Raw genomic sequence first — 25771 nt, forward strand, 5'->3', positions numbered from 1 at the left:
CAACACACTCCAAGGCAAAAGAATGACTTTGGCTTCGGGGGTGTGGCGAAGGTTGAGCGGCCAAAGTCACTTTCCTATAGGGAATTGTAGTTTTCACCCTCTGAAGGTCTCCGCTTGACGGTGTTCCAATTGAAGAGATTATGACTACTACTCCCAAAGACCTTTGCGCGTTTGCCTTACTGAGAGGGTTTGGGCCGCCCCTTAGATCTCTGGCACTATAGGAAATGTAGTCCTTACAATGGGAAGACGTGGTTGTGTATACGGAAACTGAACTCAATATCCCGGCGGCCTCAGCGAGCACGCAGCCTATTGGCTGGACGCGACGGATCTGGTGCTTGTCTCCCCCCGCCTCTCTGTGACACAATAGCGGCTCCCTGCAAGATGGCGGCTGCGGCGGCGGATCCGGGAGCAGGGAGCCCCCCAGCTGGCGAGTCTTGCGGCGGGGGCGGCAGCAGTGCTGGTGGGCTCCCCTCTCCCGGGGAGCAGGAACTGACCCGGCGCCTACAGCGCCTTTACCCAGCTGTCAACCAGCACGAGACGCCGCTGCCCCGCTCCTGGAGCCCCAAGGACAAGTACAACTACATCGGCCTCTCCCAGAGCAACCTCCGCGTCCACTACAAAGGTGCCGGGGTCGGGGCCGTGGGGGACCAGGGGGCCGCGGGGGGCCGTGGGGCCGGGCCCCCCCCTTGGACAGGGCTCATGGGATCTGGAGGGAGCTTAGAGGCCGCCTAGAGCACCGCCCCCTCCACCATCCCCCCATTTCACAGGTGAGGAAACTGAGACTCAGACTGGGAAAGGGACTGGCCCAAGGTCACACAGCTCTCAGGTGTCAGAACTAGGATTCGAACTCGGGCCTTTTGATTGCCCAATCCGGGACTTTAACCCACTATACCTCACAGCGGAGTCTCCTCCCTGCTGTCCGAGGCTGCGGCTGATGTTTGGGGAGGGGAATTGGAGGTAGGGGAGGGCCCACAAATCCCCCCTTTCCCTCAATTTCTGCCCTTTATCCCCAACCTCATTTCTTCCCTTTCAGGCCTTTACGGGATCAGAAAGGGCTTTGCTCTCTCTGTGTGTTTGCATGTGTGTGTATAAATATGTAAATAATGCATATGAATGTTGTACCCCATAGCTTTGTACCTCACCCTTATTTAATCATACATAGATCTGGGCTTTAGATGTTTACGGTTAGGGTTAAGAGATCATCTAGTCTTAACTCTTTCCTTTTTGGGAGTGGGGAACTGAGGCCCATGGAGTCTAAGTGACTTGAGCTAAAACTAAATTAACCTGTGTCTTTTAACTCCCCACTTACCACTCTTTCCACGTACCTCTTTGTTCCTCTCCTCCTTTAGCTTCTCTGAATTCAACCTGACTCAGTTTGGGGAGGTTATCCTGTTGGCTTTGGCAATCTCCAGGAGTCACAGCAGGTGTCCCCTATCTTCTCCTTGCACCTTACATAATGCACTGGGCCCTGGAGGCTCCCTGCAACACAGCTTCTCCATATTGTACTTCAGACTCTGCCAAACCATTTGCCATTTCCTAGTTTTCCTAATGCCAACCTATTGTGGTGATCTCCCCACCTATAAGCCAGAGGTCTCTTGGCAAGTCCTCCTGCCAGCCCTTTTCAGGAAGCCCTTCATTTCAGTTTTTAAGAGGAAATATTTAAATAAATAGAACAGGATATCATATCTCTTCTCCTTCTTACCCACTACTTGTCCTAAGTGCCCCAAAGGTGGCTGCCATAATTTCCTGAGAGGCCTGACAAACATCACCACTTTATCTTTAGAAGGCACTTACATACAGCCTTTATTAGGGAACATTGTTACCTACTTTTCATCTATATTGCTGCCAGAGTTTCTTGGTCAGTATTGTTGTTTCTGTCTCTCTCCATGCCCTGGAAGAGGTGAGACAAAGTAAAACCAGCAGCAGCACATTCTGTAGGTCCTTTACATAGTTACAATGCAGGACCATTTTAACTGATTGAATTGTCATTTAATTCCTCCTTCTACTGGGTGAGAATTACTTGTGATGAGTCCTTGTTTGGGCTCCACTGAGATGATCAGAGAACATTGAGGAGGGAGGCTGTTATTAGCATTTCCTTCTCCTAAAGCTTTTCTGTCCCTTCCTTCCAGGTCATGGCAAAAATCACAAAGATGCTGCATCAGTTCGTGCAACTCACCCCATACCTGCTGCTTGTGGCATTTATTACTTTGAAGTGAAGATTGTCAGTAAAGGAAGAGATGGGTAAGTCACCTCTCACTCCATTCCATCCTGTGTCCTCAAAGATGAGCTTTCCTTGTCAGTCAGGGTTGGAGGTCACCCAGTGGACGTTTGTGAGCTAGCCAACAGGTGGTAACTAATAATGGATGCTGGAAGAGGAGAGGAGGCACTTAGGAGCTGCCCTCCGCCTAGTTGATTGTGGACTTTCCATTTAGCTCTGTTGTCTCATCTAGCAAACCCAGCTGAAAGAAAGGTCTTTGCCAGGCATGCTGTAAGAAGCATATCACCACAGGAGGATTTGTCTGCTCTCATTCTCTTGTTTGGGATGTTTACAAAACTGTCTCACATTTATATATTGAGCTTTTCCAAATATGCTAGGTCACTCCTCTATCCTCTTACCCCTTGCTATTAGAGTCCTTATAACATTTCAGGCTATTTCTTATAGCTTATAATCACTTGCAGGTTTCCAAAGGAGGGAGGAAATATAAATTTCAGTAGCATTCATAAAGGCAGTAAGAGAAGACTTAGACTTAAGAATGACAAGATAACTATAAGTACTTGGAGAGATGTTCTGTGGAGAGGGGTTAGGCATGTTTTCTTTGGTACCAGAAGGTGGACCTTGGAGCAGTGGGTGGAGGTGGTAGAGGCACAGATTTTTGGTTCAGTATAACTTAAAACTCCCCAACAGTTAGATCTGTCTACAAGTGGAATGAGCCAATTAGGAGGTAGTGAACTGGGGCCCCATAAAGAGAGGCTGGTTGACCAGTGTCATTGAAGGGATTTCTGGTCAACTCTGGAAGACTTCTGAGGTGCCTCCCAACTGTGACTATGTATATCTTAGACTTGTTGTCTCTAAGGAAATGATGATTAGCAGCAGGATTGACTTTGTTGGACATATACATGTTTTTAAGTGGAGAGATTTGAATACCTGTCTGACTAGCTTTAGAGGGGACTAGTTAAAGTGAGCATGTGTGAGGCACACTAATTCATTGTAATCCAAAACTAAATACATAGGAACTATTAAAGTAGTTACTGGAGAGAAATTTTTTCTTTTATTTCTTCCCAACCCCATCCGCACCAACTGGCTTTCTCTAATAACTGGAAACAGAGCAGGTGTTTAGGCTGTGAAAGAAGAAGATAGCAAATGCATTGGAAATCCTTCCCCAGTGAGCCCCAAGTCTGCTGTGGGAAATATGCCTTCCCTTGCTAAGAATCTGAGCTCCCAAATTGTTGTTCTTTATGGTCTTGGGGTACTTTTTTCATGTCACAGTCCTCCTAGGGACTATCTTCCCATTCCAAATATACAGAGAGCTCTGCTGAATGCTTTACCAGAGGGAGAGACCTGGCTAGCAGGGCCAGAGACCAGCTTGTCTTGTGTCCTCAGGAAAAGTTAGTGAGCTTAGGTAGAAGCCAGGCTCCTTCTTGACTTGGAGTCTCGGATGACATGTGAATTGGAGTTTCATGTTATGGAAAGAGCACTGGATTAGGAGTCAGGAGACTCTTGGATTCAAATCCCAGTCCTTAGTTACTATGTGACCTGGTGTAAGGAAACCTGTGTCTTTGAACCTCAGTTTCCTTATCTTTAAAGTGGTGATGTTAATACTTGTAATACCCACCTCACAGGGTTGCTTCAAAGGAAGTACTTTGTTAACTGTTATTAATCAGAGTAAACGGTTAGAAAAAAGCTGTGGTGATTTGAATGTGAAGTCACTGTGTGGGGTCCTCTTACTTCAGGGGTTTCCAGAGAGTCTTCAGGAAGTCAGGTGTCCCTTCCAACTCTGTCTCAGTTCTGGGGGTGAGGTTGGGGGGGGGGGGCAGGGATGATAGTGGAAATATGACTTTGACAAGGGACCCAGGTGAGGCAAGCCTAGATTGAGACTCAGCTGACAGCTCCCCAGTGGCCAAAGGGCCTCATAAACAACATAGGTAGGTATGCTCTGAAGGGAAGGAATGTTCTTGTTTGAACCCTTCCAAATGAAAGGCCATGAAGGGGATGGATACCACCTTTCCCCTGGCCCATGGGGAGAGTTGCAGGTGGAGCAGGTGGGCCGGTGTGACCACATTGAGGCTTGAGGCAGTTCTTCAGGCAGGAATATGTTGGGGCAGCCATATTCCCTCTCCTGACATGACCTGGGACACACCTGGGAATTTTTTTTTTCTCCTTATTTTGCAGAGGACTTTATAGTTTGCAAAGTGCTTGTACATCCATTATCTTATTTGATCTTAGACCATCTCAGTGAAATAGCTAGGACTAGTGGCATTGCTTACATTCTGCACAGGGATGTAATTTACCTAAGGTCATCCAGTAAATCAGTAAAGGAGTAAAGACTACAACCCAAGTTCTATGATTTCTAGGCTTGATGGGATTTTATTCCCAGTCTTATACTGCCTTGTGTTGTTATGTGTCTTAGGCATCCCTCCTACCTTTTCTAGCCCTTTCCTAGTCTAGTCATGGGCCCATCCCTGAGATATCCAGAACTTTATCAAAACCACTTTAACTCATCAGATATTGTAGTTATCTGCTACAATTTTCCTCATTAAGAATTGTGAGAAAGGAAGTGGCCAGGTTGTTTTATTTATGGTGCACCACAGTATTTTTGTGCTCTGGTGGGGAAACTTGCACTAGAGGATTTAGATGAAAACTGCAGTTATTTAAGGGATGTGGTATTTCTGCCAGTGTTGTGTTGTGGTGGGACATGGGTCTTCTAGTCCCACTGAGATGGGAACTTCAGATTGGCAAATTTGAGAACTGTCATTTTGCCCAGTGTGCTTATAAACAAATTCTACTGTTTATCATTGTTCAGAAAAGGGATGCCTGTATTTTGGTGCTGGCGTTACAGAGGACTGTGGCAAATGCCATAGTGCTCAGATTTGTTTCAGGATGCCTTTTAGTGGCAATGGGCAGGTTCTGAGTTAAGAACTGGATTTTTGGTCATGTGACTACGAAATCATTAGTAATCAGCTTGTTAGAAAATATAGCCATAGGTACATGTAGGTAAATACAAAGGACTTAATTAAGAAGCAGGATTCTGGTGGTAGTATCCTTTGGCACCTTTGACCCCATTACCATGAGATGATATTTCATTGAGTCCAAGCAGACCAGATTGCATGTTTGGGGAAAGACTATCTGATAAGAAAACATCAAAGTTCTTCTAGTGGTGTCAGGAGAAAGACAGCAGAGTACTTTTAGCTGATATTTGGGTTCATTTTGTTAGAAAGTCCCAAAGGCACCAAAATGGAGTTTCCTCTAAGATGAGCTGTGTCCTGGGGATGGCAGCATGCAACCCTGCTGGAGTCCACAGTTCTCCGTGATGACACACTGAGGGTGGGGCTGGCAAACAGATACTAGACTATTACTCTCAAAATAGATTGTAACCTCATCTAGGTTATGGGCTCCTGATACATCATGTATGACCATAGCTAAGTGTGCATGCTAGAGTGAACCCTCTCTTGAGTCCCTCCTTCCTCCCCCACCCCAACCCGTGGGCTTGTGAATTGTTGTTTCAGTCTGTGAATTCCTGGTATAGGACCTCTGAATGGTGCTTGCCTTCACTGCTGATGCTGACTCTCTGCCTGTACTTTGTCTAGAGAACAGTGACTTAATTTTACCCAGGCAGCAGAGCATTGTCAGAGGGGCTGTGTAAGCAGGAAAGCAGTTAACTTTGTTTGGATCGTGTGAAGTTTTTGAGGAATGAAAGGAAGCCTATTCTGCTGGTTTGAGTTAGACAGGCCTCTTTGGTTCTGCCCAGAGGCCTGTTGTGGGGAGGCTCTAGTTCCTTAGTTAATATAAAATGTTAGAATATTTAAGTACCAGGTAGCTGAGATATAAATAGAGAATGGCACTAGGGGAGGCCTTCTCAGAGGTAAACATATTATGAATTTTGTAGTTCTCAGGTAGCATCTTGTCTGAACACCAGAGTCTAAGTCATGTTATTGTCCCACCTCAAACAACCAAGAATCTCATATCTGCCAGAAAGTGAATTCAAAGTTTTTAATTGTATCTAGAGATTAACTTGGTGAATTAAGACTTCATAAAACATGTGCTCAGTTAGATATTAAATAATGGTAACTTTTAATATCCAACTTCTGGCATATTAAACAATAGTCCTTAAAGGTCTTTCTTTGTAGACCTCTAGCATTTTCAACTTAGAATAGTTACCGTGATGATTTAGTCTCTACTTCTTCCTATACTGGGTTTGTTTTTCAGTAGTGTATGGGGTTATCTTTAACCTGCAAAGCAATGGAAGAGCTGAGTCTTAACCAACCCTGGATAACAGTCACCTCAACCCAAGGCCAGTCATTGGATTTGCAGTACTTTTATTGCCCTCTGACCTGACTTCTGGACTCCCAGGAGTGATTTTTCAGGAAATTTAGGGAAGTTGTTTTGGGGCACATTGGTTAATATTGGAATTTGGTGCTTCCAGATACTGCTGTTTCTGTTCATATATGAATTGATGGTCTGTTTTGGGGGCTTAGAGCAAGGGAGTTTAGTTAGATTCAGAATGATGTTACACTGATCTTCTGGTATTACTTTGGTCCAACGTGGGGATCCCAGATTCAATTTATGCCTCTTCTCTCTTACATCATAGACATTACGGAATAGTGGTGGTGGAGACATTGAGCTCAGCCCCTCTGTGGCTTTTCTAAGCCTCACCTACTCCATAAATTAGGTACCTCCCTTCTGGGTATAGAATTTCTAGGAGCTAGGGTTGTATTCTCATTGGAGGCTTCCCTGGGTTTGACTCTTGACACTGAATGGTTTGCCAGAGCTCAAATGAGTTTGAGGTTGCTGCCTCTGTTTTCTCTAGCCAGTGGTCTTTTGAATTCTTTGAAATGACCCTCTTCCCAAAGCAGTGCTGTGTGAAACAGAGTAATGAGAGAAATCTTGATGGTTATAGAGTAGATATTAAGGCATGCCCTGGAAAAGGCAAGAGGTCACAGCCCCAGCTTAAGGCAGGTTCGGCTCCTTTGCAGAGTCTCCATGTGCCAGGAACAGTTGCACCACCACCATCCTGAAGCCATTCGGGAGGAGATCCAGGGCCCTGAGATCGGAATATGGATACCTTGAAGAGGGTAAGGAATTGTCATTGGGGGAGGAATAAGGAAATAAGAAAACATAAGACTGGGGAACCCTATGTCCAAGTGGGAAGAGTGATGACCTTCAGGCCTTTCCAGAAAATGCTTAAAGTGCTGGTAAAGTCCTGTTGTAGTAGTTTAAAGGGGATATCTATATCGTTTTTGCTGTATTTACTTTGGTTATCATTGATATGTTGCTAAAAATCATGTCCCTAGCTGTAGAACTTTATGTGAATTAGGCTGATAACCTACAGAGAGAGTCTCTGTAGTGAATTAGCTAGCGATAACAATAACCTGCTATGAGTGTGTGCATGTGCACATGTGTGCCCTCTTTTCCCTTTCTACTCTTCCTTTTTCTTTTCCTTCTCTTCTCTTTCACATTCTCCCTTTTCTCGCCTTTCCTTTTCCTTCCCTTTCCCCATTTTTCCTTTCTTTTTCCTTCTAGCTCTTACACGATTTTTGTGGTGTTGGGTTGGGTTCTGGGAATTGTTTTGTTTAGATATTTGAGGTGGGAGGAGTGAGAAGAGTTAAATTTAATTTAGCCAATATATTTAAAATATCTTCTCTGTGCAAGGTACTATATATAATGGGCATGAAAAATAACACAGTTAACTACCCTCAAGGAGGTTATGCTCTAATAGGGGAATATAAATATGTATGCAGATAAGTATAATATAAGGTAAAGTGTGATGGTACCAAAAGAGATCCAGACAAAATGTTCTAGGAAGATTTCAAGAGGAAGACAATGCTTTGTGAAGGAAATGGAACTTGAACTGAGCTTTTAAATAGAAGGATTGTGATGCCTAGAATGAGTGCAAATGAAGGACGTTAGAAGTAGTTAGTTGAGTTCTAGGAACCTGCAGTAAGTGAGGGACATAATATGAAATAAAGTTGATAAGATAGAGTGGAGACAGTTTGTTCATCCCAAGCTAAGGAATTTTAGTTTTATTCTAAAGGCAGTAAGGAACCTTTGATTTTTCTTGCATTAGGAAGATTCTTGTAACTAAAGAGTAATTAATTTGCATCTTGATGGGACAAAAGCTCATCTCTCTTCACTTATGGACACTGTAAGCACTATTATAGAGAATAGTGCCTGTTATGTATAGAGACTGAAGAAGGCACCTGTATACATGAGATAGAGTATCTGCTATATAAAATTGTTGCTATCAGATCAACAAAGCAGTGCTTTCTGTAGTTTTCTGCCAGCATTTGGGAATATATTTATAGTTCAGGACTTTATTACATTTTTATTTTTTACATTCATTGGATGGGAGTTTACCTTCATATCAAAGGGTTTTGGTGCTATGGGGACAGTAGAATGGTGTGTTCCTTATTAATTATGATCAAAGAATAGCCATGAGTTGCCCTATCTCAGGCAGTATCTTTTACCCACCCCAAGCCACCTCAGCGCTCTTTTGATTGTCCTTTAGTGGTAAGTCTGTATAGCCCAAGGTCTTTCATTCCTGGGCTGGAGTGTTTGGTGGTATAGGCAGGGAATAGATAATGCAACTTGACTACACCTGGTATCGTTGTAGGCCTATAATAAGGATCACTGGCTTGACTTGTTTCACAGTTCAAAGCCAAAGTCTGCTTTTCCTAAAATGTTTCCATTCTTTATCCCAGAGACTTTGCAGATTATTCTCTAATCTCTTGTTGGTTTCTGCTTCCTAATGAAATGACTGTGGCAAGGTCCTGCCTGGGTGGGAGAGGTAGCCAGCTCTCTGGTATCTGATAGAGTCAAAGGGGATTAGAATTTTAGAGGTCTTTTTTGGTCAATTGAGGAAACTGGGCTAGTTATTGCTAATGTTGTTATTGATGATGATGGCACTGTAAAATCAGGATAAAATGGCACTTACCTCACAATGTTGTTGTAAGGATCAAATGAGATAATAAAATGTAAAGCTCTTTGCAGACCATAAAGCTCTATAAAGTTTTAGCTATTATCACCACCGTTATTACTTTCATCATCTATACTGATAAGGTTTAGGAGAAAGAGTGCTAGGCTTGGAGTCAGAAGGTCTGAGTTCAAATCCCTTTTCTGCTTTTTATTATCCACATGAGCCTGAGCAAGTTATTTTCCTTCTCTGGGGCTGTTTTCTATGAAATGATAATTTCTAGGTAGCTTGTAAGACCTGTGAACTTGTGATTTTGAACATGTTTGCCATCTCAGCCTGTAACAGCCTTTTTGTCATAACATGTATCTGTTTGGCACTTCTGGCCAGATGTGACAGAGAACACAATATGTTCTTTGTCTGTGGAATATCGATATGTTCCAAAGGCAGTGGCTTCCTGGGGCCTCCTTCCTGAAGCTTACCCTTTCCATAGTGCCAGGGCTCTGGCATCTGTGAGCTTAGTATTCTGATATTCTTTATCATCTTCTGGAAAGCATTTCTTGGGGGTGGTGAAGTGTTCCCTTCCTTCTGAAGGTTCTGTTTTCACTGAGGAGATGTGTTCCTGTTGGCCCCACTTGTGTAAAGAGACCTATCTTAGAGATACTTGTACCTATGTACTAGGATAAGTCCATTTCAAAAGTAGTCAGTTGCCTTAGCTAATCAGCACAAACATAGGAGTGAGTAGTGCCCCTCTCCTCAGATCAGACCTATGCCATTGCTGCCAGCCAAGTTCTCCATAATCAAGTTCGCTTTGGAGTTACTTTTCCGCTTTTCCTGAGGAAAGTTTTGCTATGGGAAGGGCTTACTATGAAGAGTTTAAGCACATTCATGATTTAACTAACCATTCTCATTCTTCTTTCCCTACTAAACTTGTCTGGGCAGATCACTTTTTGTCTTGTGACCAAACTAAAGAAAGAAGTGAATCATGATTGTTTCCAATACCTTCACCACAGCCCTGGCGTTAGGGATTCTTTCCTTGAGTTCTGAAGAATCTGTGACACATTTGTGGAATACTAGACTCTTGAGAAAAGTTTCTTTGCCAAAAATGAAAGTCCCAAGATAGAAACCTGGTGCAGCTTGGGCTCTGTCTCCTTATACAGCAGTGGGAGGTTCTGGGGACTTTTCAGAATGGCTATTTTGTGGTCTTTCCAGGAGCAGATCCTTAATGAGTCAATTAGTTGTGCTCCTGGATGAGTGTGCATACACACATATCAAATCCCTTGTCTTTTGGCATTTGGGGAATATATTTGTTAACAAATGAGAAAACTTGCTTCCTTAGTTCTGCTTAAACAATCCTTAGCAAGCAAGGGTTTCATATGTAAGGATCCTTCTGAAGGTACTGTATATAGGCTTTTGAACTGGTGGTATTTATTTTTAACCAACAGCCAGAGAAACCTCTGGCAGACTTTCTGTTGATTCTGCTGCAAGAACTTTTTCTTTTCAGCTTTTCTTTTTTATGTTTACCTGCCCCTGTAATAGCTTGAATTTCAACTTTCCAAAGTATTGATGGTAAAGAAAGGCAGCAGCCAGTTAATTTCTAAAGATTCTCAGTTTGTTTGGAAGATTCAGTGACATCCATTTGTTTAGTTATGAGAGTGAATTTTGAGGGCCAGATATGGCTCTTTCTGCAGGAGTCATAAAGTCAATTTTTTTTCAGGTGCTGTTACAGGAGCCGCACTGTGAGCACTGTACGGCTCTCGCGAAATTACATTTTAAAAAATGTGGCGTTTATGGCTCTCATGGCCAAAAAGGTTGCCGACCCCTGATATAGAGTTTGCATTAAGAAGGAGGTACATGATAGATTCAGGATTGTTAGTTTTGAAGCTATCCTGCTTTTCAGCCTTGGAAATACAGTGAGCAATACATCTAGAAATTTGCTTTCCAGCTTTTTTGACATTGTCTCAAGAACTTCTTGACTTTTCAGCAGTATATGTGTTATTCTCTTAATATTTCTGTAACCAATACTGGTTATCAGGGTTTGACTTGGGAATCATTTTTGCCTCTTATTCTTGCCAATTTTGCTTGACTTTGGTATATCCACCTGATTAATGCTAGGGATCTCTTTTTGATTATTTTAGGCTTCCTGAGGGCAAATATGCTGCTAACTTCCTCAGTGGTCCAAGAAGAAAGCAGCTTAGAGTGGAACTCTCTCAGAATTTCCTTCTTTCTCCTCCCCACAGCACTCATCCTTCTCTATCATTGGATCATAGTTTTTAGAAATAAATGAAGTTTAGGGATTGTGTAGTTCAGTTTTAGCCCATAATAGAAATGGATCCCCACCCCAACATAGTGACTTAACTACAAATGAACATTATCTAGGTCATATGATATTTTTATTTATTGGTCTAGATGAAAGTGAATTTGACAGCTCTGATAGAGGCATGAAACTCACCTATCCTAGGCTTCTCTCCCTATTTTACAAATAAGAAAACTGCGTTTTAAAGTGAAGTTTCTTTTGTTGTTGTTCAGTTACTTCAGTTGTATCTAACTCTTTGTCACCCCCTTTGGGAGTGATTTGCTGTTTTCTTCACCCAACTCATTTTATAGATGAGGAAACTGAGACCAACAAAATTAAGCGACTTACCAATGGTTACCTAGTAAGTGACTGAGACCAGATTTGAACTCAGGAAGATCAATCTTCTTGACTCCAGACCTGGTGCTGTAGCCACTGAACTGCTTAGCTGTCTCAAACTAATTCCTGGAGGTCTTAAGCTAAAATAGGACAGTTGATCTTGCTTAAGACAACAGAGGCAGTGAATGGCAGAACCCAGTACTCGAGACCCAGTTCCTCAACTCTGTACAGTGCATGCTTCTTCTCAGAGATCTCCACTTTCTAAGTAAATGTGTACTCCTTGAATTTGAACTGGTCCTTTAACTTCAAATCTAATGATCTCTCTAATACACCCATGCTTTCATTGAATGTTTTATATTTCCTTTACTTTTTTCATCATTGTTGTCTTGGTGAGCTTCTAGAGGGCTGGGACCAATTAGCCTAAAACTGGTGCTTAGCTTAGATATTTATTCAAGTCACACATTTATTCTGTTCTTGCTGTTTGTACAGGGGATACAAAAGACAGTTTTCTGCCTGTGTGAAGTTTTTGCAGTCTAGTTAGAGGGAATCATACATATAAAATTTAACTCTAGCTTTCATATTAAATGCCTTTTTGAAGAAGACATTTCAAGACCGCATTGAGGCAATTAGGTGGCTCAATGTATAGAACGCCAGCCCTGGAGTCAGGAAGACCTAAATTCAAATCTGGCCTCAAAACACTTCCTAGCACTGTGACCCTGGGTAAATCACTTAATCCCAATTGCCTAGCCCCTTGCTTTTCTATCTTAGAATTGTTTCTAAGAAAATAAGGATTAAAAAAAAAATGGACTATTTGAGTAACAATAATGGGAACTGGTAAGGAAAAATGAAATAGCTGAGGCCCATGTTCTACTACTGATTTTGTGGCCTTAGATAAGATGTTTAACCTGGTAGTACCTCAATTTCTTCTTTTTATGGCATGAGAAATAATAATATCTGACCGCCTAGTCACTTTATGAGGAAATTGTGTTCTCTGCCTGTGTTCAGAGCCCACCTGTGGAGGCAGCATTGCAGAGCTTGAAGGGATCTTAGATCAGAGAATATCCCAGATGGATCAGATCTCAGAAGTCCTCAGGGCCAACTCTTTAGTTCTTTACAGAGATAAGAAGCTAGCAAGATTGATCAGGGAAAATACTGGTAGTTCCTTGTAGTGATGACCTGGAATGCCACACTAGCCAATAAGTGAGCATGTACACAGTTCTCTTGCGAGTCATTCTCTTCTGAGAAATACTGGGCATTCATCCATGGAGGCCCTGCTTCTTGAACTTTCTGGCCACAGTTATTAGAGAACTTGACTTTTTTCTGTTCTAGCTTCCTGGGCCTGAGAGCTTAGGCATTGAGTCTTAAGTACTTGAATATTGAGGCAGTATGTTGGAATGGAAAGAACACCAAATCTTGTGTCAAGAGGACTGGTCTTCAGATCCCATGGCTGCTACTTACTAGCCCCATGACACTGGAGAAGTCACAACCTTTCTGGGCCTCAGCTGTCTCATCTATAAAGTAAGGAGGATGGATTAGTTCTCTCAAGTTCTTTCCAGCTCCAAACCCATTGATCCTGTGATAGGGATTGTTTGCGGTGCCCTAGACTGCCCTGCCGCTCTTGGAGCCTCAGTGCAGTTAGATCCTGGTTTCATTTACCTGAGAACTTGGAGGCCTTGAGATGCAGGTGGACCTGCTGTGTAAGGAAGTTGACACCTGCACCTTGAGCCTTCCCAGTCCCCAGGTTTCAGTTACACACAGAACAGTTCAAAACAAGAGTCCAGGTGACATAGCAGCCTGAAGTTAGAAGTTACTTTAGCCTTTGGATTTGGGTCCAAGATGAATAAAAGTCTTATCCTCCAAATACCAGAAGTTAAATTAACAGCCCTTACTTAGAGCCTGACTTTACTACCTTTTAACTGTGAGTAAATTTTAGACTTTTAGACTTCAAGAAAGGGTTGCTCTGACTTTATAAACATGAGTCTAATAAGACACAAGCCTGCATTTACAGTTCCTTGTATATATAAAATATTAATGATTTTTTAAACGAACGAATGAATGAATTCAACAATTATTAAGTGCCTATTATTTTCAAGGAACTTGTGCTAGGATCTGAAGGTACCAAAAATGAAAAATGGTACTTGCTCTCACGAAATTTAGGAATATTATTTGAGCCCAGGATCCAGAGCATTTGAAAGCTCTACTGTAGGAGCAAGAATTACACCCTTTTCTTTTTACAAATTATGGAAGGAAATATGTTGAAAACTCACTCTCTAGGCTGATGTTTTCAAAAGAGGAATGAGCAGTCTCATGAGGTAATGAGTTCCCCTTAATTGGAAATATTCAAATGGAGGTTGAATGACTGCTTGTCAGGCATGAGCTGGGGAGATTTCTAGCCAGTATGGGTTGGACTAGATGACCTTGTGTTATCAGCCTACTACAGAGCACTGATGATGCAGTTCAGTGGAATTCAATAAACATTAAGTGTGTACACCTGACCAGACACTAAAACAATCTTAGAAGAAAGGCTCGTTCATCCTTTTTAAACACAGAAACACAATGGCTCCTACCCTCTTGTCGCTTAAATGAGGCCTCTCTGTAGAGAAGTCACTACCAGGGTATCTGAGGGAAAAAACAAGGAAGAGCCCACAGTTTGCTATAAAAGTTGAGAACTTTGGGAGGAAATGTGTACTGGATGAGAAGTTAAAAGACCTCTGCCATTTACTGCTTGTATTGTCTTAGATCCTTGGGCCTCAATTTCCTCATTTGAGGAAAATAAACAGGTTGAACTTGATGGACCGTCAAACTCTACAACATCGCCCAATTGAGGGTTCCTTAGGGTGAATGCCCTTCCCAGGGAAGAAACCCTTTCCTAAACAAACATCACCAACAGTGGCATGGCATGGGTGTTGTAACCCTGAAGTAACTAAGAGTTACCCTGGCTCCCACAGACCCAAAGAAGAGACTTGTCTCACAGAGAGAGGGGGCTGTTTGGTAAAAAAATCCATGGTCCTTATTTCTCCATTGTTTGAAGGAACAGGCTTTGAATCTTGCCTAATCCATGCCCAACATTTCCCTGGGGAAAGTAGGAAGTTTGTAAAGATCAGTCTTCTTTTGGAAATTCTTACATTAGAACACTTGAGACTTTTTAAGAAAAGTACATATTTCCTTCAGGTGAGGCAATCTTTTGGCAGATCTGTTTGGAGGATTTAGCAAGTCACCAAACTTTGGCTAGTGTCAAACAAGTCAAGATCTCAGAGAGCTCCCTAAAGTGAAAAAGGAGTAATGTTTTCTTTTTCATTAAGAATACTGAGTGGGATGGAAGAAATGGTCTGAAAAATGGAAATCTTATTTACAAGTTTCCAAGTGAGTGATGTGCAGATGAACAGAATCCCCTCTTCTTGCCCATTCTATCCTAGTAGCTGTCCCTGTGCCTGGGAAACTGGACAACTAGAAAGATAATTTTATCTGAGGGACTCTTCTATACTGACTCTCTTTTCCCCCACCTCTTGTAGTTAACAGCTCTTTAGGACTTCTGTTTAAGTTCTAGAATTTTATATTTAAATTTTTTTTTTTACCAATTATATTTAATAATAGATTTCCACACATTTTCCTAAGTTACAGGCTCAAATTTATCTCCATCCTTTCCTTCCTTTCCTCCTCCCAGTGTTGGCGGGCAATTTGATCTGGATTATACGTGTAAAACATATTTCTATATTGTTCATTTTTTTAAGTGAATAAACTTATAGAACTAAAATCTCCAAACATAAACCTAAATAAACAATTGAAAAATCTGACCCCAACAATTCTTTCTCTGGAGGTATATAACATTCTTTGTCTTAAGTTCCTCAGAATTGTCCTGGATCATTGTACTGATCTCAGAGTAACTAACTAAGTCTATCACAGTTGATCATTCTGTAGTATTGCTGTTACTGTGTACAATGTTTTCATGGTTCTTTTACTCTCCATCAGTTCATGAAGGTCTTTTCAGCTCTTAGAAAATTAATTTTTAATGTACTTCCCTCTAGTATCTTTAAATATAAAGTAGTAGGATTCCTGCTTTTTTATTCCAAGACCTTCGATCATGAGGATGAGCAGATGTGTGACTTTTGTGGGCTTAGGGAACTTCCAGTGAGATGCTCCCTTTACTTAGCTGAACTAGTACTTATAAAGAAATTTGCCTAGGGCATTGAGAAGTTAAGTGGCTAGCCCAGTATTTTTTAGCTAGTGTGAAAAGGCTGTATTAGAATCCAGAGCTCTCACCTTACTTTTATTATGATTTTCAAAATGCTTTGTGTCAACTAACTATTGGTTGTTGTTGCTACTCTTGTTTTTTGTTTTGAAATTTTTTGTTCTAAGGAATGGTTCTCTGGGAGGATGGGGAGTGAATTGAGGGAGGAGGAGATATAAAAATTAAAAGGTATGAGTTCAGTTCTAAATTTAAAAGTGCTTTGGATCAAGTAGGGGAGGCTGTTATTAATGACCCCAATAGTCATGACCCTAGACAAATTACTTAATTTCCCTAGGCATTAGTCTCTTCATTTGTAAAGTCAATCAGTCAACATTCATTAAGTGCCTACTATGTACCCAGGCACTCACTAAGTGCTGGGGATATAAAAAGCAGCAAAAGACAGCTGTGCACACAAGGAATTAGCCTTCTCTGGAGTATTGAGGTGACATAGCGCATAGAGTGCCAGTCTTGGAGTCCGAAGGACTTGGGGTAAAATGTGACCATAGACACTTCCTAGCTGTGTGACCCTGGCAATTCACTTAACCCCATTTGCCTAGTCCTTGCCCTTCTATCTGAGTTGTTACTAAGAAAGTAAGGGTTTAAAAACAAAATAATCCTTCTTGTCTTTCTGCAGTAGGAAATAGTCAGAATTGTGTTAATCTTTCTTTAATTTTTGCATTTGTTAAATTCAGTGACACACTGTCAGAATTATTTGTCAGTTCATGTTTTTTTGTTTTTTTTTTGCTTGCTTATGCCAAGTAGATCATAGTCCTTTTTGATCCTGGATAGGCACTGGGTCTTATAGCAGGTGGGATAGCTTAGGGAGACCTCCTTCACCAGATCCTGGTTCTGTAGGAGGCATCCATCCTCTGACGCAGGTTGCTTGTGCCAAACAGTTCACTCATAGGACAATCTGCCTTTCAGAAGAGAAGCCAGATACCCTGATATTTATAGTTCAGTGTTATCATCTAGACTGTCTCACCTGTAGTTAAGTACCATTCTCCAAAATAGCCTGCTAATATAGTACACATGCAGACTTCCTTTGAATTGATTGATGAGACAGAGTTTCAATAATATCTCATTTATCTGTCATTGTTGAGGAGTGAAGTGTTCTTACAAATGCAGATTTTATAAATAACTAAAGTTTATTCCTTTGCATACCAATCTTTTAAAAACTATTTTGAATGGAAATCTCTAAAATGTATTGCATACAACTCTACTTCTTTAAAAAAAGGTTTTTGATACCTTTTGTTTTTATATACTTGTAATTTTCTGGTAGATTCTCCCAGGATTGCTCCTTTGTTACAAAGAAAAATGGATAAACAAAACCAACCAATGAGTTTGAATCTGACCATTTATACAACATTCTATACCATAGTCCTTGACTTCAGTAAATTTATTGAAAGGAGGAAAGCGTGTTTTATCATCTGTTCTCCTGTAATAAAATTGGTTATTGTATTATTTAATCTGAGACCAACTATCTTTAATATAATTTTCATTTATGTTTTAGTTTTTATGTGTGCCATTCTCTGGTTTCTGCTGTCTTATAAACATAATTCAACCTTTTCCTTATGACTCTGCATCATCATGAACGCTATTTATCATTTTATGTTGTAATGCCAGTCCCTCAATCCCACACTAAGCCTCAAAACTTAGGTACTTTTTATGATCTTCCTTGCTCTCAAAGTCTATCTATGACCATTTCTTACTGTGGGCAATGAATCTGCATCTATCAGAGTTCCTTCTTACCTCAAGCCTGCTTCCAATCTGTTATGAGCTTTGAAACCAAATAACTAAACTGGCTAGAATTCTTTATAAAGCAAGAGTGAATGGGCTCTGAGTGAGAATTTGAAGTGCTTACAGAGCTTTGTGATACTGTGTCAGCATCTAGGAAAAGGCTCATATGCTTTTTTTTTTTTTTTTTTTTTTAAATTAAAACCCTTACCTTCCGTCTTGGAGTCAATACTGTATATTGGCTCCAAGGCAGAAGAGTGGTAAGGAGAGGCAATGGAGGTCAAGTGACTTGCCCAGGGTCACACAGCTGGGAAGTGTCTGAGGCCAGATTTGAACCTAGGATCTCCGGTCTCTAGGCTTGGCTCTCAATCCACTGAGCTACCCAGCTGCCTCCAAGGCTCGTATACTTAAGTGCTTTTTGGTTTGTTTTTGTGACAATAGTGTTGATATTGTCACTATTTGAGACCTTTTGGGGCTTTGTTCTTAGTTTTGACTGTTTTGAATGGTTGACAGTGCTGCCTGTGGGACTTGGTGAATCCATTATTTCTTTGCCTATTTAATTAAAAGCCCTTCCTGCTTCCTCAGATCTGCCAGAACTTGTGTTCTGGAAGTCTTTGTGAACTTGTGGTTGTTTCTCTGCCACAGTGACTCATTAGAGAGATACTTGAGTGGGGAGGATATGTATATATGTATTATATATAAGTACACATATGTGTGTGTATATATATGAAATGTTCCAGGAATGCTATGTATTGCAATTTTAACTGTGATACTTAGCTGGAGATAGTTCAGCCTTTCATAAGAGTCACAGAATCAGGCTCAAGGTTGAAAGTACTAGTTGACCATCTAGTCTAATCCATACCTAAGTCAATCAATGAACTTGAACATTTTAAGGCACTATGCTAGATGCTGGGAATACAAATATGATCAAGAAAACTCTCCTTCTAAGAATCTTACCTTGCTTAGTGAGTTCCATAGGCAGCATTGTTTGGGGCCTCATGGAGAGGAAGAATGCCAGACTTCCGGGACCAGGCACTACCACTTTTTAGCTTTGTGACTTTGGCAAATCATTCAACTTCTTATCATCTCTTAGCCTGGAAGTTTCTAGAGAGCTATGACTGTACATTTTTTCAACTTTTCATACCTAATGTTTAGCACATAGTAAGTGCTTCATAAATATTTTTGAAGAACCTCTTTGAACTTCATTTCCTCATCTGTAAAATGGGTACTTATACTACCTACCTTACAGGGTTATTTTGAGATGCAGATGAGATTAAATGTGTAAAATGTTGGTGAAACCTCTTTCGGAGAATACTATGCCCAAGCATTCATTATCCTTGGGGCAGACTGGGCATAGGCCTTCCTGAGCTGACTGTCAGAGAATGGCAAATGCAGTCTGTCCCATTGGCAGAATCCTTTCAGCTTTCTCAGACCTGCTGGAAATCTTTGTGAACCTGTGGTCGCCTCTGTGCCACAGTGACTTGATGAAGAGGTACTTGAATGGGGTGATTCAGGAGGGAGATAACACATAGTTGTGTTTTTCTGAGACTTTACTCAAAAGAACATCAGAACGTTGGTAGTAATAGTGAAACCTGACTGTGTTTTCTATGTCTTTGAAAGTGATCTTTGTAAACCTTCAACAGTGAATTGCCAAGCCATGTTATGATGGGCTAAGTTAGCAGGCTGTACTCTCCAGGACCATTATAGCTGAAAGAAAAGGGACATAAGTCATATTATCCTTATTAAGTATTTAAAAAAAAACAAAAACATGTAGCAGTATCTCCCCACCAATCCGTGTTTATGGTGCATGGACTCATGAAGGAAAGGAATAGGAGAGATCATCTTGCTCTTATATCCTTTGGCGGCAGGACCCCATGCTGGTTTTGGAACTCAAAACCAAACCGTAGACTGGTTTGAATGCCTAGGCATCTGTGGATGCTAGAGGGCCATTGATGCCCATGTGAGGGAGGGGCTGTGAGAATTGTGGAAAAAAACATGCCTATGTGATGGAGATCTAGTTAGGTTGGGGCCTTATTTTCCTATATCAAATCTGGGTCACTTCTGCAGAACCTGTGGGACTTAGTCATCTGTACTGCTATGCCACTAAATACAATATCACTTCTTATTGTCTTTCTTTTTTGTCAGCTCCTGGGAGCTACCTTTTCTGGCATTTAAAACCAAGATTAGTTGTTGATTACTTTGAAGTCAGTTACTCCTGAAAATACAATTTGATGTTTCAAGTTTGATAGCGTAATTCCTTCCGCTGCTTTAAGATACTTTCTATTTGAAAATTAGAATTCAGAGATTCTCCCAAAAGCCTTGATGCTTTAAACATTTTCTCTAGTTTGTTATTCTATCCATTGTCCTTCCTCTCTTCCCCCAAGAAGCTTTCAGGAGGGGGAAGAATAATTGTATGCTAACCAACATTATTTTTTTTTTAAGGTACATGGGAATAGGACTCTCAGCCCAAGGTGTCAACATGAACAGACTGCCTGGTGAGTCACTAGTCAAAAGAACATTTGTTCTGCTCTCTAGATCTATTATGGGAAGGGAATCCTCATAGTATAAAGCCAGCTGTGATAGGATTCCTATCTATCTCTGAGGCTATAATCTAGAATAAGGTTGGAGGGAGAATGGCAAATCGGAGATTCTACTCATTGGTTTGTGATGTTATTTTGGGAACTGACCAGTGATCTGGAATTTCTGGTCTTTGTGGGATTCAATTCCAAAAATGAATTTGCTTTTGCTTTGCATTAGTGGAATTTGAACTGTTGATGGTTACAGCCAAGTGACCTGGGCCCTTTTCCAGTGTGAAACGCCTCAGCAACCAAAAATTCTCATTGGCTTTTATTAACTAAACTGGAACTTGGGACACAGACCTTCATGAAGCATGTTGCCAACGCCTGCCTCCTTTGTTATTCCACAGTGTTTAAGATCAAAGTCTTCAAGTTACTTCAACACATGGCCTGAGTTGAAGAGATTTCTTAGTAAATGAGATGGCTTTTATAATTAGGTCTTAGGGCATCAATGCTACCGCAGTCAACCACCAAGAGACTTTTGGTCTTACAGATTGGCTTGTCAATGCAAGTCATTGGAAGTGACATTTGTGAAAACTTGGGCTGTTTGTTATAAATATTAAACTACTTTGAAAGAAGGATGGATTACATTGATGTGGATAAAGAATACAGCTACTCCACACCTGAGATAGCTTCTATTCTAGAATAATTCATCCTTTTGGTCATCTTTTATGTGCTTGGGATAACACATACACTCATGCTCATGAGCTAGGTTTGATAGAAATTGATAGTCCATTGGCAGAGCTGAAGAACCCAAGGGCTCTGTATCATGATGAGGCAGTAAAGGAAGACTTTTTTTTTTTTTAACCCTTACCTTCTGTCTTAGAATTGATAACTAAGTATCAGTTCCAAGACAAAAGAGCAGTAAGGACTTGACAGTTGGGATTAAGTGACTTGTCCAGGATCACACAGCTAGGAAGTGTCTGAGACCAGATTTGAACCCAGGACCCTCCTATCTCTAGACCTGCTCTCTTATCTATTGAACCACTAGCTACCTCTGGAAGGGGACTTTAATGGAAACTGTTATAAATAATAAGCAATGTAAGTGTAACTAGCAAAAAAATATACATCTAAATGTTTAAAGCTAGAGAAAAATAATTAGCTACAAGACAAGTCTGACAACTGAACAGTCAGGATCCAAATGTATGTTGTGAAGCAAATTTGGCAGGCTGACATCTTTTGTTTTAATGCAGCTCTTTAGCTTTTCCCCTTGAAAAAGATGAAAATGAAAAAGTTGAAGACTTTTCTGACTGAGGGAGCTTTGGACCACAATGATTGCTTGAGGTGCCTGCCCATCTTCTAATGGATGAAACTTGAAAGGGCTTGAAGTAGATGCAGCAATAAAAGAGTCAAGCAAAATAACATGTGAGGACTGAGGCATGAAAAGAAGATGAATCCTTTAAAAATGATGTAACCCCAAATTTCAAAGAGTAAAGGTTCTGAGTTATTGTAACTGGAATGAATCCAGGTTATAAAAAGATCCCCCCAAAAGAGAAACTCCCAGTGCTCTTAAATTGTTTGGCAAGAATCACCCTATTATCCGTTGTATTGGGCTGTAGCATGTAGATACTCTAGCAGGAAAAACAAGAAAAGAATCTCTTAGAAGGGGAGTTGTGTGTGTGCATGTAAACATGTGCATATGTGTGTGTGTCTGGAGGGACGAGCTCCTTTTGAAATCAAAGCCACCCTCTGACTCTGGTCCACTGGACTCTATACTGTCTCTCTCTGTAGCTGATATTCCTCAGTCCTGTGGTTGTAGACCTACTCATGACAAACTACTGGAGTGTATGCTAGTGGTTTTATCATGAACTATTTTGGAATTTGCTCTCTCGTTTCTTGATTCTCTTAACCAACTTTTGCTTTCTTTAAAGTAAGGGGGTGGGTCTAGATGGCCTCAGAAGGCCCTTCATCTCTACCTCTGTGATCCTGTGACTTTTTCAACCTCTCTGTCTGTCCCTGTCTCTATCTGTCCCTCTTTTTCTCTTAAATTGGAGGATCTCTGGGAAGATAGGCATAGGGTTTTCTTCATAGAAGCAGAAACATTTCTGTTTTATCCTTTTCTCACATATTGACATTCATCACAGGCTGCTTATTACAGTCAGAGTGAGGCTAATTAGAATTCCCTAAAATGTAAGCACCTACCAGGAGCATAGCCTGATGTCACATGGAAAGAATGCTGACTAGCCTTCATTTGAGTCCTGCTTTGACTCTGGCTTGGGCAAGTTACTTGATTTCTGTAAGTTTCGTTCCCTTATCTGTAAAATGGGTATTATAATCCCCTGTCCTTCCTCTGACTCACAGGGGTTGTGAATGAAGAGCTTTGTAAGCATTAAAATGTGGTAGAAATGTGAGCTGCTGCTGTGATCATAAACAATGTAGATGTTAGGCAATGGAGTCCAGCTAGCGCCTGACATATAGAGTCACAGGATCATAGATTTTGAGCTAGAAGGGATCCTCACAGGTCATCTAGACCAACTTTTTTGATTTTGTCAGAGTGAGATCTTTGAGCATGGAGATTTTTAAAGTCTTCAGTAATATATTCTAAAGGACCTTTCATCTTCCCTGGGTGTTAGCTATCCTCCATATATGGAACTCTAAGTCTTCATCCTTCCTGGCTTCTCTGGCTTTCTTCAAATCTCAGCTAAACTTTCCTACTTCTCCTTAACCTTGGTGCCTACTCTCTGAGACTACCCTGAATTTATCTTATCTATATTTTATTTGTATAGTTATTTGCTGTGAGTTCCTTGAGAGCAAGGTTTTTTTGTTTTTAATCTTCATTTGCTAAATATTCTCAAGGCTTGACAGTGTCTGGCACATAGTGACTAATAAATGCTTGTTTAATTAAAACAGGACTTGATAGGGTTTGTTTTAAAGACTGGAAGCTTCACACAGGGATGCCCTACTTTGTCTTTTTGGAGGCTGATCTTTTCCCTTTCTTTTTTTCCACTCAGTTAATTTCCTGGAAATGTTTGATTCTTCTTTGTCATGACTCAATTGTGCTTTCCTGAACTTCTGTACTGATTAAGCAGTGGATAGTTAAAGGGATTGCTTGAGGTTTGCAGAAAAAGTAACCTATTCTACTACAGTAATGGAATGGCAATCTCAGTACCAAGGGGAATGCTGCTGTGGTCCTGTCAGCTCACCCTGTGGGATCATCCTACCCAGAGCCTTTTTGGCTTGTATGTATTATGTAGTGGTGCTAGCTTTAATAGTGTGCTTATAAACTTAGATGGTCTTTAATTGGTTGTTTCTTATGAAATAAAGACTTTTTACAGGTTTCTTTTGCTGCCTCTTAGATAATTCCAATTTTCTATTTGATTGTTTGCTCCTTATTTGTAATAGCAGTCTTGATCAGCGTAACAAACAATCAGGAAAACAAAGAATGAAATATATCTGCCTACCTTCCTATTGAAGAGTTTGCAGGCCTGCTAGGACAGAAAAAGGGGATCTGCTAACAGACACAGTTGCTTGAGTGGTGATTTTCTCTCTTTTTTTTAATTGTTGTTGTTCGTAATGGTGAGGAAAGTGAGGGACAGATGTTTATTTAGAAAGGCCTATGATAGAAAAACAAAAGGCATCCAAAAAAGTTGTAGTTGTTGTTTTATTGTAAGTTCCTTGAAGACAGGAGCATGTGGTTTTTCATATGTCTTTCCAGGCACTTAATCTGCATTGAATTGAATAGCAAAAATAAAAGTATCTTAAGTATGTTCTCTATATTAGATGAATACAATATGTGAATTAGATGAATATAATAGAAATACAAACTTGAAAAAATGGAGTGCTTTCTCACAAACTGCTAATAAATGTACAAATGAGGGAAATAAAACATCTCTTCAGAAATGTCTAATATGTGAACAAAGAATATACTCAGAGTACACTTGAAAAATCCTGAGAGAGTGTGATAAAGCCCTTTGGATCAAGGAGAGCTTCATATAGAAAATGGTCCTTTCTGGAGAGCCTGGAGAAGGAGGAGGAGGATTCTGGATCCTGCTACTCCTGTAGTAATAGCAGTTCCTATATTTGAAGACTGTCAGTGAGAAGGGAATATGACAATTCCAGGCATGGGGGAAGGCCTTTGCAAATGGATACATGGAGAAGGAAGGAGCAGGCAGGTGAAGCTCATGGCCAATTTTCAGTTCAGTTTGGCAGCCAAATGAGTGGCAGTTATGAGAAGTAAAGCTGGAGAAGTCAGCTGGAAATGGATGTAGAAAGGGCTTCTTGTCTTTTGACGTGTGTGCATCATACAATGAATTTTTCTTCATAGTCTTTTGTGAATAGTTTTCTTTATTCCAACTTTGAAGTGTCATCCTTTATGATTCTCAGGATAAATTGTATCATCTTGTGCCTCTGTTTCTTTTCTAAAGTGGATTATTTACTCATCAGGGCTAGGCTGCTGAGGCTGTTAAGTTTGTCAGATGATTTGAAAACAACCAATAACATTGCATTTCTTTCCATTGGGTCAACAGGAAATTGGGCTTCCTTTTCCAGTTCCCACTGCCTGCTGGCTCAACGGGTATATCTGTGAAATCATTTCATTCAGATATGGAAAGATTCTTCTAAATAATCTAGTCTTATCTCCTTCATTTTACAGATAAGGAAGTTGAGGTCCTTCAAAAAGGTTAGTCACATGTTTCAGGCCATACAACTACCAAGTATCAGAGCTGGATTTTAACCAGGTCCATGTCTCTAAATCGGTGTTCTTTCTACTACACCACCTTGTACTCAGCATTTTTTTTCTTTGTAGATGAGAAGGGGAAAAGATACTACAAATAAAGTTATTTTTATCAATTTTTTAATTTACCAACTCATAGCAGGCTTCCTTTATTCTATTTGGTGTTCCCCTTTCCCTAACTCTTAAAAATTAAAAAAAAAAAAGATTAAAAATCAAAATAGGGATCAGATTTCATCTAGATAAAAATCATTCCTTGAGGATACTAAGATGAATTTGTTTTCTTAGTTAAAATAGTCAGGGTAGTTCCCTCTGCCCCTGAGAACCATTTTACAGTGAGCCAGTTCCACACAGCTGAGCTTGGCCTGGGACCTTTCCTCTTTGGATATCAACACAATTTCCTTCAGAGACACCAATTCCATGATGCTTTATTCTGTGCAGGACACAGTACCCTTCCTGACTTGCCAAGAGTTTTTCAGTAAGCTCAGTTCTTAGGGTTGGTGGCAAGTTTACTACTTAATTACATTGAAACTGAACAAGGTACTTGACCTCCTGGTCTGCAAGATAAATGCATTCTGTACTTTTCCTTTTCTTCTGGGATTACAAAGAACAAATATTTGTTTAAATGATCATTTTAGAGCATAAAATCAAAGTGTTAACTAATAATAGTGTGACTTCTAAGCCCTGCCAGGTATCCAAGTTAGGGATTTTGGCCAGTGTTTCACTAAGGCTTTCATCACTTGTCTCATCATAGTGTTTTGGGCCTGACCTTTTGTTCTCTTAACAGAGCCTGAGAGGACTTAACCA

General features: G+C 40.7%; 1 protein-coding gene across 1 annotated transcript in view; it reads left to right on the forward strand.

The window, feature by feature from the left end:
• The first annotated feature begins 366 nt into the window (after positions 1-366).
• Positions 367-25771, forward strand: part of RANBP10 (RAN binding protein 10) — a 146663-nt gene continuing 121258 nt past the window's right edge. The window contains exons 1-3 of the mRNA XM_044663214.1: positions 367-622; positions 2130-2241; positions 20162-20214. Coding sequence (XP_044519149.1) covers positions 382-622; positions 2130-2241; positions 20162-20214 — 406 coding nt within the window. The 5' untranslated portion in view covers positions 367-381. The remainder of the gene's footprint in view (positions 623-2129; positions 2242-20161; positions 20215-25771) is intronic.

Source organism: Gracilinanus agilis, chromosome 2 (genome assembly GCF_016433145.1).
Source record: "Gracilinanus agilis isolate LMUSP501 chromosome 2, AgileGrace, whole genome shotgun sequence".
Classification (NCBI taxonomy): domain Eukaryota; kingdom Metazoa; phylum Chordata; class Mammalia; order Didelphimorphia; family Didelphidae; genus Gracilinanus; species Gracilinanus agilis.